This window comes from Pseudomyrmex gracilis, unplaced genomic scaffold (assembly GCF_002006095.1).
Source record: "Pseudomyrmex gracilis isolate BER0280 unplaced genomic scaffold, ASM200609v1 scaffold_12, whole genome shotgun sequence".
Classification (NCBI taxonomy): Eukaryota; Metazoa; Arthropoda; class Insecta; order Hymenoptera; family Formicidae; genus Pseudomyrmex; species Pseudomyrmex gracilis.
Window position 1 is genome coordinate 1382980 of NW_018020596.1, and position 12687 is coordinate 1395666.

Sequence of the window (12687 nt, forward strand, 5' to 3'; positions counted from 1 at the left end):
GAGTGTATGTGAGTAAAAATAAGAAGGTCACGACGATTTGTGAACACACACCAGTCTGTTGAGTTTGAGTTAAAAAAAAAAAAAAAAAAAAANAACAAAAAAAACAACAAAATGACTATTGTAATATCGCAAAAGGTCATTTATCGCGAACAGAAAGAGGTATGTTTACCTATAATTTATAATTTAAGAGTGCGAGAAGAGTTGAGGGGCGGTTAGCGGCACCGGTGATGTGTCAATCATTAGTAAATGGTGCGCGACTGCTCACGAGGATGAGTTTTCTTGTTGATGAAGCACATGGGATGAGATGTCGTGTATTCTCGTCACGGGCCTACAAAATCCCGAAATCCCGATCAACGTTCTTCGTCGCGATATTCCTATCTGTTCTCTCGCCATCCCTGTGTCCCGTGTTTGCTTAATTCTTATCGTTAGTTGCGTTCAGCGAAATTCAGCGCTTTAGTAAGCGATTTGTGCTTATTTTGTCTGTGATTGAAAAAATATCTTTAAGCTTACAATAGAGAGAAATAACTCTATTACAGACACACACACACAATAATCATTAATCGCTTATTAAATGCTGAAAGAGCGACCACTGATTCCGTTACCGCTCGATTGTACCCAAGCAACTGAAACATGTAAAAGACACGGATCTTCGTCGCGTTTAATTTCGTCATAAAAATTCTATAAATGTAATTTTTGTACGAAAAAGTTTTACATATCGCATAAAAGAACAACCACATATAGTCAGTCCTAAGTATAGAACATGAAAACTTTGTGAATAATCCTTCTAAATATCATTTGGAATTTTACGTATTTAATATTAATATAACTTATACATATATTATATATTATCACACACATATATGTGCATATGTTATAATAATCTGATGAGTTTTCGAAATTATCTACATGATCTCATATAGAAGAGAACAAACTTAGGTTGTCATGTTTCATCTCTAAATGCGAGGCTAAACAATTTATATTATATTACACAAATATATATTATAATATATTATATAATAATAATATATTATGATATAATAATGTTATAAATAAATTATATATTATAAATATATTATAAATATATTATATACATATATAGTTATAATTATACACATTGGATCCTTAATCTTCTACTTTTTTATTGGTTGCTTGGATAGAATCGACGTGTTTCGCGCGTAGTTTTTAATTAGAACAGAAGGGAGAAAACGAAACTTATAACATTCCGATATCACGACCCATGGTAATAAGTTGATAAGTTAATCGCTTAGGTGTAAATGAGCGTATAAGTTCTTGTTCGAACGACAGGTATAGAAAAAAAAAAAGAAAAAAACAAGTGAATTTTAACGAAGCTCTACTGTTATGTTATTACACATGCACGAATATATTGTCTATATTGCATAAGCTTAATGTTACAGTCAAATTTTTTATGTATATAAATGTACCTCGTAAAGTAATTTTAAATAAAAAGTATAGTCATTGTGTTAAGCGCTGTAGGTTTTTTTTTTTTTTTAACCCGAAGCCTTGGTGGGATATCTTCGCGTCGTACAAACAATAAAAAACGTCGTTAAAAACGATTAATTACGTTATAAAGCATAGCTTTTGTAATCGCAGAAGAGAATAATAATGAGGTAATTTAAATAAAATTTGCAACAAGACGTCCTACGTTTTGTATACGCATCTATATATTTCAGAATTTTTAACATAATTCGTAGCTTTTATGACTGTCTGAATTCTCCATAAAGCGATAAAAACTACTTACATCATTTATACGCACGTAAATAAAAATTTGAATGTAACGGTTATGTAATGGCAGAATAAAGACTCGCGATAAACCAGGAGTATAGAATAAAAAGACGTTGATTAAAAGGGCGTGTGTTTTACGTATTTTTTTTTTTTATAATTATACATATAGATACTATATAAATTTCTATTTTTCCTTTCTGAACTTTCACGAAGTCCAAAACCAGTAAATAGATTTCAATATATATACATACGTTTGTGTGTGTGTGTGTGTGTATTTAAAGACGTGTATTCTTCAGGAAAATCTTATTACGTTCGCGATTACGTTAATGTACATTCTGTAACTTCTAAACTATGTTTGCGAAAGGAAAATTTTACAGTTTAATGTTTCACAAAATTGTTGTGAGATAAAAGTAGTGTCGCAGAGGCCTTCTAACATTAAAATTGTTTTATATATATGTATATAGTGGTAATTTATATATATAATTTTTTTTCACTGTAATAGATAAACTTTTTTTTTGTATAAAGAAGCTAGCGATGTTCGAAGTGTGTGTACAGATTGTAGAATTAATTGAAGACAGTTTGTTTTGAAGCATATATATATATATATATATATATATATATATACACATACGTATATATATATAATAGTCAAACAAACCACATTTTATTTATAGTTCTTCAGTTAACTCATCCCGTATTAAATTCTAGACAAGTAACTGACATACATTTCCACGGACACAAATACAATATACGTGTGTATAGACTGAGCGTCTCTCTTACGCCAACAATACTTTGCTGAGTGAGTATAGGAGAGAAAACGATGAAAACGTTCCCCCAATCCACGTTTCTAACTTTTCTATTAGAACGTTCATACGCTTTAGGTTTCCGTGCCTCATATTACTTAATTTATACATGTGTTATGTCTATATAATTTCGACGCAATATATGATAAACCGTAGATCAAAAAATATGATAGTTGAAAATCTGGCGAGGGAAACTTTAGCAAAACTTCCATCTGTTTCCGCACTCGTTACACAACACAAAGGTAGTCATCGGTTCGTCGGCCGAACGCGTCTGCACCTGATTGTACGTGCAATTGCGCTTCTTGCATTTGCCGCACTTGAGCAAATCAGTTTTCGTTCCTTGCACAGTGGCGAGTTGCGCGTCGTTGATAGCCTCTTTTTTAAATTGCTCGCGTAGCTGCTTTATCTCGTCGCTCGCCATTTCTTCGGCCGTCATCACGGCCAGTCGGGCAGGTGTAATCGCGCCTACCAGAAAGTTGGTTCGTAGATTGGGATTCTTTACATCACGCAAATTGGCAACTCTGCTTCGCACCTGGAATAAAAAAGAAAAATTCACAAAAATATAACAAAGATGTGTATGTAAGTTTTGACACAGACATATCTCTTGCATTAAAATTCAGCTTTTCATCAAAAATGATGTGATAAATTGTAATTACCCTATTTTTGTATCTGTTATCAGTATTTTTGAATTCCGCATAAATTGCTTCTTCCAGTTCTTCCGCTAGCTCTTCTGGACTTGCGCAGCTATCGATGACTTTCCCGTCTACGCGTAAAGCTGCCGCTAGCAATTCTCTGCATTTTAATCTGACCGCATCTGTGGTGGTAGGAGCGGGAAACGATGACTGTTTTCTATGAACATCTTTGGACTTCTCTTCCTTCTTGGTTTCGGAAGCGTCTGTTGTATCTTTCTTCTGATCGTTATCTTCCTTTCCCTTGTCCAATTTCTCGTCCTTTTTCTTCGAAGTACTCGATGATACAGAATCTTTTTCTTTGGCAGATCATATTCACATAATTATTACATTTGTTGTAACATCTATGTCAAAAAATTAATCTAACACACACTTATTCAATATTACGTACCTGGTAAAAATTTCTTCCAGTTCTTGATGAGAGTTTTTGACAAAGAAATAACTTCCTCGTCTCTGCTTGACTTTCTCAATGCGTTTACGGTCATTCCGATTCGCGTCTTCGTCAAGAGTTCCAAATCAACAGGTAATTTCTGAAGTACTTTGAGCAAATCCAAAGCCTGTTCCTGGCCCTGATTAACAAAAAATAGTAGATCACATGAACAATGATTTGATTGTGTGTAATGAGTGAATTTTTATCGTACAATTAGTACAACTTCAAATGTTTTTCACATATTCTCATTAAAAAACAATTTATGAATTTTTTAAATCGATTTTTGTTACAAATATTTTTGGGTTTTGTAACAATGGCAAAGTATTCTAACTGCGCGAAATAATTTCTATCAGAGAATAATAACTCAGTCTAATTGTGAGAAAAACTATCGTTTATTTTTTTTGATAAACTCACTGGGCTTCGATACGGATTCGTCCCAGTGCGCCAGAATTAAAGAATTCGTGCCGCGACAAAATACTCTCTTGCCGAAATCGAGTTCGCGGCAACGAAAATCAAACAACGAAATAAGAACATAGAAATGATGCGAAACCTGAAGATATATCAAGTGTTTCAGCAGATTGAAAAAAGAGTTCGAGATCTTTTGAAAATAAAATTTTCGATCGTTCGATTTTTTTTCGTTGTTTTCTAACACAGTAAACACGCACACAGTTATAACTGGGTCAAGCTACTTGCGCCGAAACTTGCTACCGATACACCTCGTTCCAATACGGCAAGTATATAAACATATCGCGCGCGCGTCGGCTCGCGCGATTGCATTCGCGGGCACAAATTTGCGACCGCGTTTGACAACGCGGCAGACAACGGATGCTCTCGAAGTTGTGAAAAAAAAAATCGCGGCGTCTTCTCTTCTTCCTTCGCGAAGACTCCGCGGTTTTTCCACGCGTGCCACAGATAGCAAATTTATACACTGCGAGCTTTTTATTTTACTCACTTACTCACCGTCCCGTCACCGCTCGACATCTTGTTGAGCTTCTTCTGTATGCGCAACACTTCCTCCTCGGCGCTCATCGTCGGCGAAATCGCACCGAGTACTGGGAACCCACAAATCAGTTATAAACAATCGCGTGCAATCGCGAGGAGAGACGAGTGCACACACAAGGGGACTAACTATAGACAAAACTACCGTCGACGCTCGCGACAGTGGGCTCGCGCTACTGCTCGACGCGCGCAGGGCTAACAAACTCAGATGGGAAACGCAAGGTCGTAACCTTAAGCCGGTATCGGATTACAACGGGTAAGTCTCAGTTGACTCAACTACAGGACCAGGATTCTGTTTCTCTTGACTCAACTTTTTCTCCCGCCAGAGAAAAGTGAGAGCGGTCAGCAAGAGCCATATGAAAAACTGTAATAGCTTTTCTCCGCCCTATACGTCAGCTCTATGTCCACGGATGGCGCACGTTGGACAACTACAGCAATGTCCGCGAACGACTTGTCGGTGCGTGCGCTACGTACAAACGTGGACGTGATTCTATTCCGCGTTACGTCCACAGCGTACGATCCTATTCAGTTCGCATCCTGGACAGGTTAAATTCATTAGTTATTTAAATTCATTTAGGTTTGGATCGATTAGGGTTCATATCCGGGTGACAGCAAGCCGCCGTGTTCGAACGCACGTGGAAACTCCAAGCGGAGTGCGGTAATCCTCCGAACGTGTTGGTGATGTCCGGCCACTGGCCGTGGCCGATCTCACGACGAATTCGATTGGATGCACTCGGTGCGCACTAGTGCATCCAATCGAATTCGTTGTCAAGTTCTCTCTTTGCTACCGCTCTCTGGGGAACGACTTGCGCGACTCCGGTCGAGCCAATCGCAAGTAACGCAGCGCTCTTCGAAACTTCGTTGTCGAGTGCTTGATGAGATCGTTACCGAAGAAGCGAACATAATCCTAACCTAACCTTTTTCGTGTGTGGCCATGTGTTCGTAGTGTATAAGTTTTTAAATTGAACTGTTGATTTTTGTGAAACAGAAGATGTCACGTTTAATAGTGAAAAATTTGCCAAAAAATGTACGTAATAATTTTTCTTTATCTTGTATGTAATATTTGATTTTGTTTAATTAGTAATATTTATATTTTTTATTTAACATACAGATAACAGACGCTAAACTGAAGGAGTTATTCAGTCAAAAGGGTCTTGTCACTGACGTTCAGTTGAAATACACAAAGGATGGAATATTTCGACGATTTGGGTTTGTAGGATATAAGACGGAGGAACAAGCAAAATTGGCACAGTCCTATTTTGATCAAACGTTCATTGATACTTGTAAGATAACTGTTGACCAATGTGCAAATTTAGGTACAGTTTGTACACTTGTAGACAAACATATAAATTCATAAATGAATATTTTTTTTAAATACATGTGATGAAATGTATATTTTAGGAGATCCCTCAAAGCCAAAATCATGGAGCAAGTATGCAAGCGACAGTTCTCGTAATAAATCTGGCAAAAGCTCTGAATCACAGAAGGATTCTGCGGAACAAAATGATGTTCAAGAAACTAAAAATGACAAAGAGAAAAAAAAGAAAAAAAAGAAAAAGACTGAGGATAAGAAGACTGACAAAGTCAAGGAAGCGCTTGAAAAGGTATACAAAACTTTTTTCTGATTTTGTAGCTAGAAACTAAATAAAAAAATTACATTACTTATCAATTTGTTTTTTACACGATTTGGACTTAGCACAAAGATGCTCCTTTATTCATGGAATTTCTTGAATCGCACACCAGCAAAAATAAAAAGTCAATTTGGAAGAATGATATAGATATACCTGGTCCTGAGAATGAGACTGATAAATTGAAGGAAAGCGAGGAAGAAGAAGAAGAAAAAGAAGAAGAAGAAGAAGAAGAAGAAAGTAAAAGCAAATCAAAGAAAAAAATTGCAGATAAAGTCATATCGGATTTAGAGGTACCTTGAAATAAGTGTAATTTTTAAACACAAGACTGAAAAATGTTATTATTTATCGAGATTTTATTTAAATTGTTTTTAGTACATGGAAGCATTGAAAAAAAAGGAACAGAATGTGAAGAACGAAGAAAAGTCGAAGACTTCTACCAAGACTCCCAAGCACAAACAGTTATTTACTGTAATAGTGCGCGGACTTGGATACAAACATGTGAAAAAACACATTAAACAATTCTTTCGCCCTATAAAAGCCGCGTCTATACGAATTCCACCCAAGATAAAGGGTATAGCCTATGTGGGATTCAAAACGGAGCAAGCTATGAGAAAGGCTCTTATGAAAAATAAGAGTTTTCTAGGTAAATAACTTGTTGAATAACAATATGTGTGCAATCAGCAGTACCTTTAATCATTATTTTTTTTTTTTTTATGTACGCAGATGGCAAGCAGATATTTGTATACAAATACGCGCAAAAAGAGACAACTGACAAATCTGACGATCCAAACAATGTGACTAATGTCAAATGGAAGAAGCAAGAAGAGGCTATGAAGAACGAAGAGAGTATAGCGGAATCTGGGAGAATATTTATTCGAAATCTGACGTACACCACTACGGAGGACGACGTGAGAAAACTATTTGAGAAGTACGGGCCTCTAACCGAGGTAAATTTACCCGTGGACAGAGTGACTAGGAAACCAAAAGGTTTCGGCACCGTGACGTTTCTGATGCCGGAACACGCTACGAGAGCTTACGCCGAACTGGACGGTTCCGCGCTGAACGGTAGAATGTTACACATTCTTCCCGGAAAGGCGAAAGATTCTCCGGAGAACATCGACACGGAAAATCTGACTTACAAGCAAAAGAAGGAACTTCAGCAGAAAGCGACCGCGGGTTCGTCGCACAATTGGAACACATTGTTTCTCGGTTTGAACGCCGTGGCGGATGCCATCGCGAGTCGTTACAACACGACGAAGGAGAACTTGCTGGTTGATCGTGAATCAAACGGGATGAGCGCCGCGGTGAAACTCGCGCTCGGAGAAACGCAGTTGATTCACGATACGAAAAACTTTTTGGAGGAAAACGGCGTGTGTCTGGACGCTTTCAATCAAGCGCCGAAGAAAAGATCGACCACGATAATCTTGGTGAAGAATTTGCCGAGCGAAACGAAACCGCGAGAGATTCGAGAAATGTTTGCCAAGTACGGAGATTTAGCGCGTATTGTGATACCGCCGGCTGGCATAACCGCACTGGTCGAATTTCTGGAGCCGTCCGAGGCACGCAAGGCTTTTCACTCGTTAGCTTACAAGAAATTTAAACATCTGCCGTTGTATCTGGAGTGGGCGCCGGACAACAGTTTCACCACGTCCGCGCCCAAGACCGATAGAGTTAAAAAAAAAACGTCCGCGGAGAAATCAGCAAAGACGAAAGAAGTAACGATGGAGGAATCGACGAAAGAAAATAAAAACGAGAAAATAAATAACGAGAATGCGCGTAAAAATAAAAATGAAGAGCCGTCTGAACCGGACACTACGCTTTTCGTAAAGAATATCAACTTCGCAACTACGGAAGAAGAGTTGAAAGATGTGAGTAATTAAGACCTGTTGTGCGTATCTAGTGTGTAAGAGAACATCTGTGCTGTTTTCGTGCATAAATAAGAAACACGTCTTTACGCTTTTTAGTATTTTGGCAAATGTGGTCCTATTGATTACGTTACAATAACCACTAAATTGGATCCGGAAAATCCGGGTAAAAGATTGTCCATGGGATACGGATTCGTGAGATTCAAGAGAAAACACGACGCGGACCACGCGTTGAAAACGTTGCAAATGTCGGTGCTGAATGGAAAGAGTTTGGAGCTGAAGCGATCCGAGAGAACGTTGATGTGCGCGTCATATTTTTTTCGTATTGTGAAAACAAGTAGAGAATCTAGAGAATAAATATTGTAAAACTTTGTAGATCCGATGTTAAGACAACGAAGAAGAAGGCTAACATTACGGAACAAACCAGTGCTAAAATCCTAGTGCGAAACGTACCCTTCCAGGCGACTCATAAAGAACTAACGGAATTATTTAAGTATGTATATGTTGAAAACAAATTTATATGTGAATTATTTGAAAGGGAGAAGGAAATATCTTCGCGAGATATAACTTCGCTGTAATTTTTGCGCAGATCTTATGGCGAATTGAAGGCCGTGCGATTACCGAAGAAATTGGTCGGCGTTGAGAAGCACAGGGGATTTGCTTTCGTCGAGTATTACACAAGAGCGGACGCAAAAGTATGTGACATTTACATTTTAATTCGTGGATTATCTAATCTCTACACCTAAAACACCTAATAATTTAAAATAGACTTAAAAAAAAGTATATAGAAACAGACTTTTCACAAATTTTGCTTGATCCTAATTTCGCAGAAAGCGTTCAATGCGCTGTCCCAAAGCACTCACTTGTACGGTCGAAGATTAGTGCTCGAATGGGCACAGGCGGAAGAGGACATCGAGGAAATCAGAAAGCGTACAGCGACAAAATTCTATCAAGGTAATTTCTAATGTTCGTTAAAATCTTATTACACAAATGCAACAAGTCGTGTCTTGTTAATTGGCAAGACGTACGTTTGAATTTTTTTTATTTTTTTTTTTTTTAGGATCTGCACCGAAGAAATTTAAGAAGTCTACGATAGATGCCGAAGGCGGTTTCGAAGCGAAGTCGACTTGAGTCAGACTTCAAGTACTGGAATTGTCATGCGGAAGGAATGTCATGTTAAAACTCTTGCAATTTAATGACCGAATTTCGATCGCGCGATAGATAACTGAATGCCGTGTATATAACCCGTGGTATCGAATAATTATTGGAATCAGTATATACTCCACGCACGTTTCGATTTTCATTTCTTTTCTCTCTGGCAGAGGTTCAAGTTGCTTGTCGGAGAAGTTCCAGACAGAATTTCGATTACGTGACCTTCGCGTCACGTTCAAAAAAGCAACTCTTTTCCTTTTTTTGAAGGTCAATTTCTAATGATCGCGCGCGATTTCAAAATACACATTTGAAATATATATCTCTCTTTTTCATTATTAAATACTACGATACCATGTACATACTAATCTAAAACATGTACATATGTTATACGGTGAACAAAATATAACGTATATATGTTTTGTAATACCCTCATAAAAAATTAAAGAAAATAAATATCAACATAAACACGATGTGTGCGCGCGCTCCATACATTTCAGAAACGATTTATTTCTACACTGGATCAACTCGATTTAGCATTGGCTGGGTAGTTTTTAATTCTCTTATACATCTCTCTCGAATATTATTATTACATGCGACAGAAAATCTATCAGATCTCAAGAAAAAACAAATAAATAAAAACAACAGTCGCAACGATGTACTTGTCAGTTGACGGCACGCACTCGTACCTACATAAAGTGCGGCTTTGCGCGCGCGGTAAACACAAGAGACCGGCGCCAGGGAAGACGGGCGGCGAAATATCTTCCTTTCACCTCCGCGTCGTGCCAGGGATTTTACACGGGCCCGGCCCCCGTGTCTGTCGAAGGACTGGAAAACGTAGCCCCGCGGTTCCGGTTGGTGGGGCCCCATACCGGCTGGCATATCCCGCAAAGCTACTGGCGGGTATGGGAGACGAACCCACAGAAAGTAACAGTAACGCTCGTCTACCTTTAGCTTAGAACGAGAGTCGCGCGCGATCGCCAGACCAGTCGTACGTTCTTCGTCCTGGGGAACGGGTACTCGCGCAGTTTCGTTCTTGCAAGTGTCTCGCATATACGATTACGTCGCCGATCTCCGTCGGGCGTTCGTCCTTCAGTGTCATCGTGCAGGTACAAGGTCGCGTGTGTGCGCCACGACTTTTCGTCCACCGCGGGAGTCGCCGTGCATCGCAAGCGGATGCACTTGACGCGCGATGTGTGCGAGTTGAGGACAACTTCTGACCGAGAAGATCGAGACTAAAGTCACTTAGGAGGATTAGACCAAGCGATGAACATGGACTGGGTAAGAGACAATTTCACTCTCTTTCGAGTCGATTTCTTCCGACTCGTCGCGGTCTAACGTCGCGGAACATCCGCGGAATCAGCGGAAACGTAAAGCATTTTTTTTTAAACAACGCAGGCGTTGAATGACACCGTTAAGAACGTAGTGGATTTATATCGAATTGGAGAATATATCAAGACTTGTTACGCGAAAGTCAATTCTTTCGACGTTAAAAATTTATTTACCCGAAGACATTATTTATCTCCTCATTTTTCAAAATTTATATTTCGGATACCGAAGATTCTGGTGTAAAACAAAAAAAACTGGAAACATTTTGATTTTAAACAATTAAGACTTAATTAAAACATTTCGATTTTACTTTAATTATCAGAATTTGAATAATTTTGTATATTAATGCTTGAAATGTCATTCACGGAGTTTATTCTCTACAAAAAAAAAAAAAAACGATAATACTCGCGCGTCTCTCTTGGAATAACTTTCTGATTGAAACTGGAACTGAGTCACTGGGTGATTGGATCAAGAAGTGGACTTGGGGAGAGTGTAATTTCACTCTCACAGTGATAAATCATTATCCGACTGCCTCCTAATAACCGCTACTTCTCATCAAACCGTAACATCGGCGAAGGTGGCGGTAACGTGTGCGCTCTCGTTTGGCATAAAGTTCGTACAATCATAGAAAAAGAAGAACGCAATCTTCTCTCTCATGTATGTGCATACATACTATCGCAATCACGAGAACGCGCACCGGTCGGTCTTTCTTAATGCAATTATTCCTTCTGTTCGTATGTATTTTTTGTTTCATAATTTTGTCGTAAAAATATCATCAAACTTGCGAACGCGCACGCAACTAAATCAGTTGCGTGATGTGTTTTTTTTTTTTTTTTTAGTTTTTCTCAAGAGAAGGGAAGAAATTAAATTTTAATCTCACATTTCTGTATCTACACTGAATGTGTCTCAATAGACGTGTGCGTGCATCGACGTTTATTTGCTAGAAGAGAATTCGCATTAAAACTTACGCGATATACGAGCGGCCGAGACGCGGTATCTCTCTCTCGGAAAAGTAAGACAAGGACTGCGCCTGGGCGGGAAGTGAGGACTTTCCTTGAGCGCGAGAGATGTATGTTATCTCCGTATCAAACACGGTTTACCGCGAAGCCTGCCCACCTGAGAATCCACCCGTGGTGAATAATTTCGCGGTCCGAAGAATGATGTTTATTTGGAAACGCGGCGGAGAGTCTTTTTTTTTTTTTTTTTTTTCCACGCGAAGAGAGCGCGAAAAGGCCGCCGCCGTTTCACCCGTCGTCGTCGTAATTACACGCATTTCCGTACGGTTAGCAATTTTGTTGTCTCTCTCTCTCTCTCTCGCTCTGTCGCCGCCGAGTGTATATGCGTTATACACGCACGTGTACGCTCTACGCGAGATACATACCCGATTGGAGATTGCATCGATACATATTTAATAAGAAAATCGGCAGCTGATTGCGGTCGCGCGGTTGTGTTCGCTCGTGACATGATTCCGCGCGCACGTAAGCGCTCCGTATATACACACGATACATTACGGATCGCGCGCACGCAACGCAATCCGTTTTGGCGTGACTCGATGAGGTGGGTGAGGTAAAAGTTGCGCGTCGGAGATCGAATTCCAGAGGGAAAGATCTGTGTGTGAGCACCGTGTGAGCGTTGAGTAACAGAGAGGCGAGAGAAAAATCATTTGACTTGCATATTCGCCCCGCGGTATCAAAACGCGATTATACCACGTGAGCGACCGTCACCAATCGTGGAAAAAAGCCTTGAACCGAGAAGTGCAAATTTATGGGCACGTCCCGTAGGCGTAGGAGCAGCTCGCTCTTTTTTTTTTTCTTTTTGTTTCGTTTGAATCTCGCTAGTCACGCTTTCAACGAGTCGGCGACGGCGGCGGCGGCTTCAATGAGCGCGACAGTGAGAAAGAAGGAAAATTGTCGAAAAAAGAGCGATCTTTCGTTTTTTTATATCATTATAAAGTTATTTCAGATGATATTTGATGTATTTGGGACTGGCTTAACTTGTGTTTTTTACTTAATGAAGAAAATACAATGCGCGTTGCTCGCATGTGATTTT

At 39.2% G+C, this 12687-nt stretch overlaps 3 protein-coding genes across 3 annotated transcripts in view; 2 read left to right on the forward strand and 1 right to left on the reverse strand.

Annotated features, from left to right (window-relative positions):
* Window positions 1-1362: 1362 nt before the first annotated feature.
* On the reverse strand, window positions 1363-4862 carry LOC109863756 (transcription elongation factor S-II). Its single transcript, XM_020444277.1, has 4 exons — window positions 4626-4862; window positions 3627-3804; window positions 3203-3534; window positions 1363-3078 (listed from the first exon to the last, which is right to left on the reverse strand). The coding sequence occupies exons 1-4, from the start codon at window positions 4692-4694 to the stop codon at window positions 2743-2745; spliced, it is 915 nt and encodes a 304-aa protein (XP_020299866.1). The 5' UTR covers window positions 4695-4862; the 3' UTR covers window positions 1363-2742.
* A 661-nt stretch (window positions 4863-5523) lies between these two features.
* On the forward strand, window positions 5524-9771 carry LOC109863761 (probable RNA-binding protein 19). The gene is made up of 11 exons (XM_020444283.1): window positions 5524-5691; window positions 5776-5980; window positions 6066-6268; window positions 6361-6585; window positions 6668-6938; window positions 7019-8163; window positions 8260-8462; window positions 8537-8653; window positions 8750-8855; window positions 8991-9114; window positions 9221-9771. The coding sequence occupies exons 1-11, from the start codon at window positions 5656-5658 to the stop codon at window positions 9289-9291; spliced, it is 2706 nt and encodes a 901-aa protein (XP_020299872.1). The 5' UTR covers window positions 5524-5655; the 3' UTR covers window positions 9292-9771.
* A 429-nt stretch (window positions 9772-10200) lies between these two features.
* LOC109863706 (serine-rich adhesin for platelets-like) overlaps window positions 10201-12687 on the forward strand; it is a 35477-nt gene continuing 32990 nt past the window's right edge. The window contains exon 1 of the mRNA XM_020444154.1: window positions 10201-10590. Within this exon, the coding sequence (XP_020299743.1) occupies window positions 10576-10590 (15 nt within the window). The 5' untranslated portion in view covers window positions 10201-10575. The remainder of the gene's footprint in view (window positions 10591-12687) is intronic.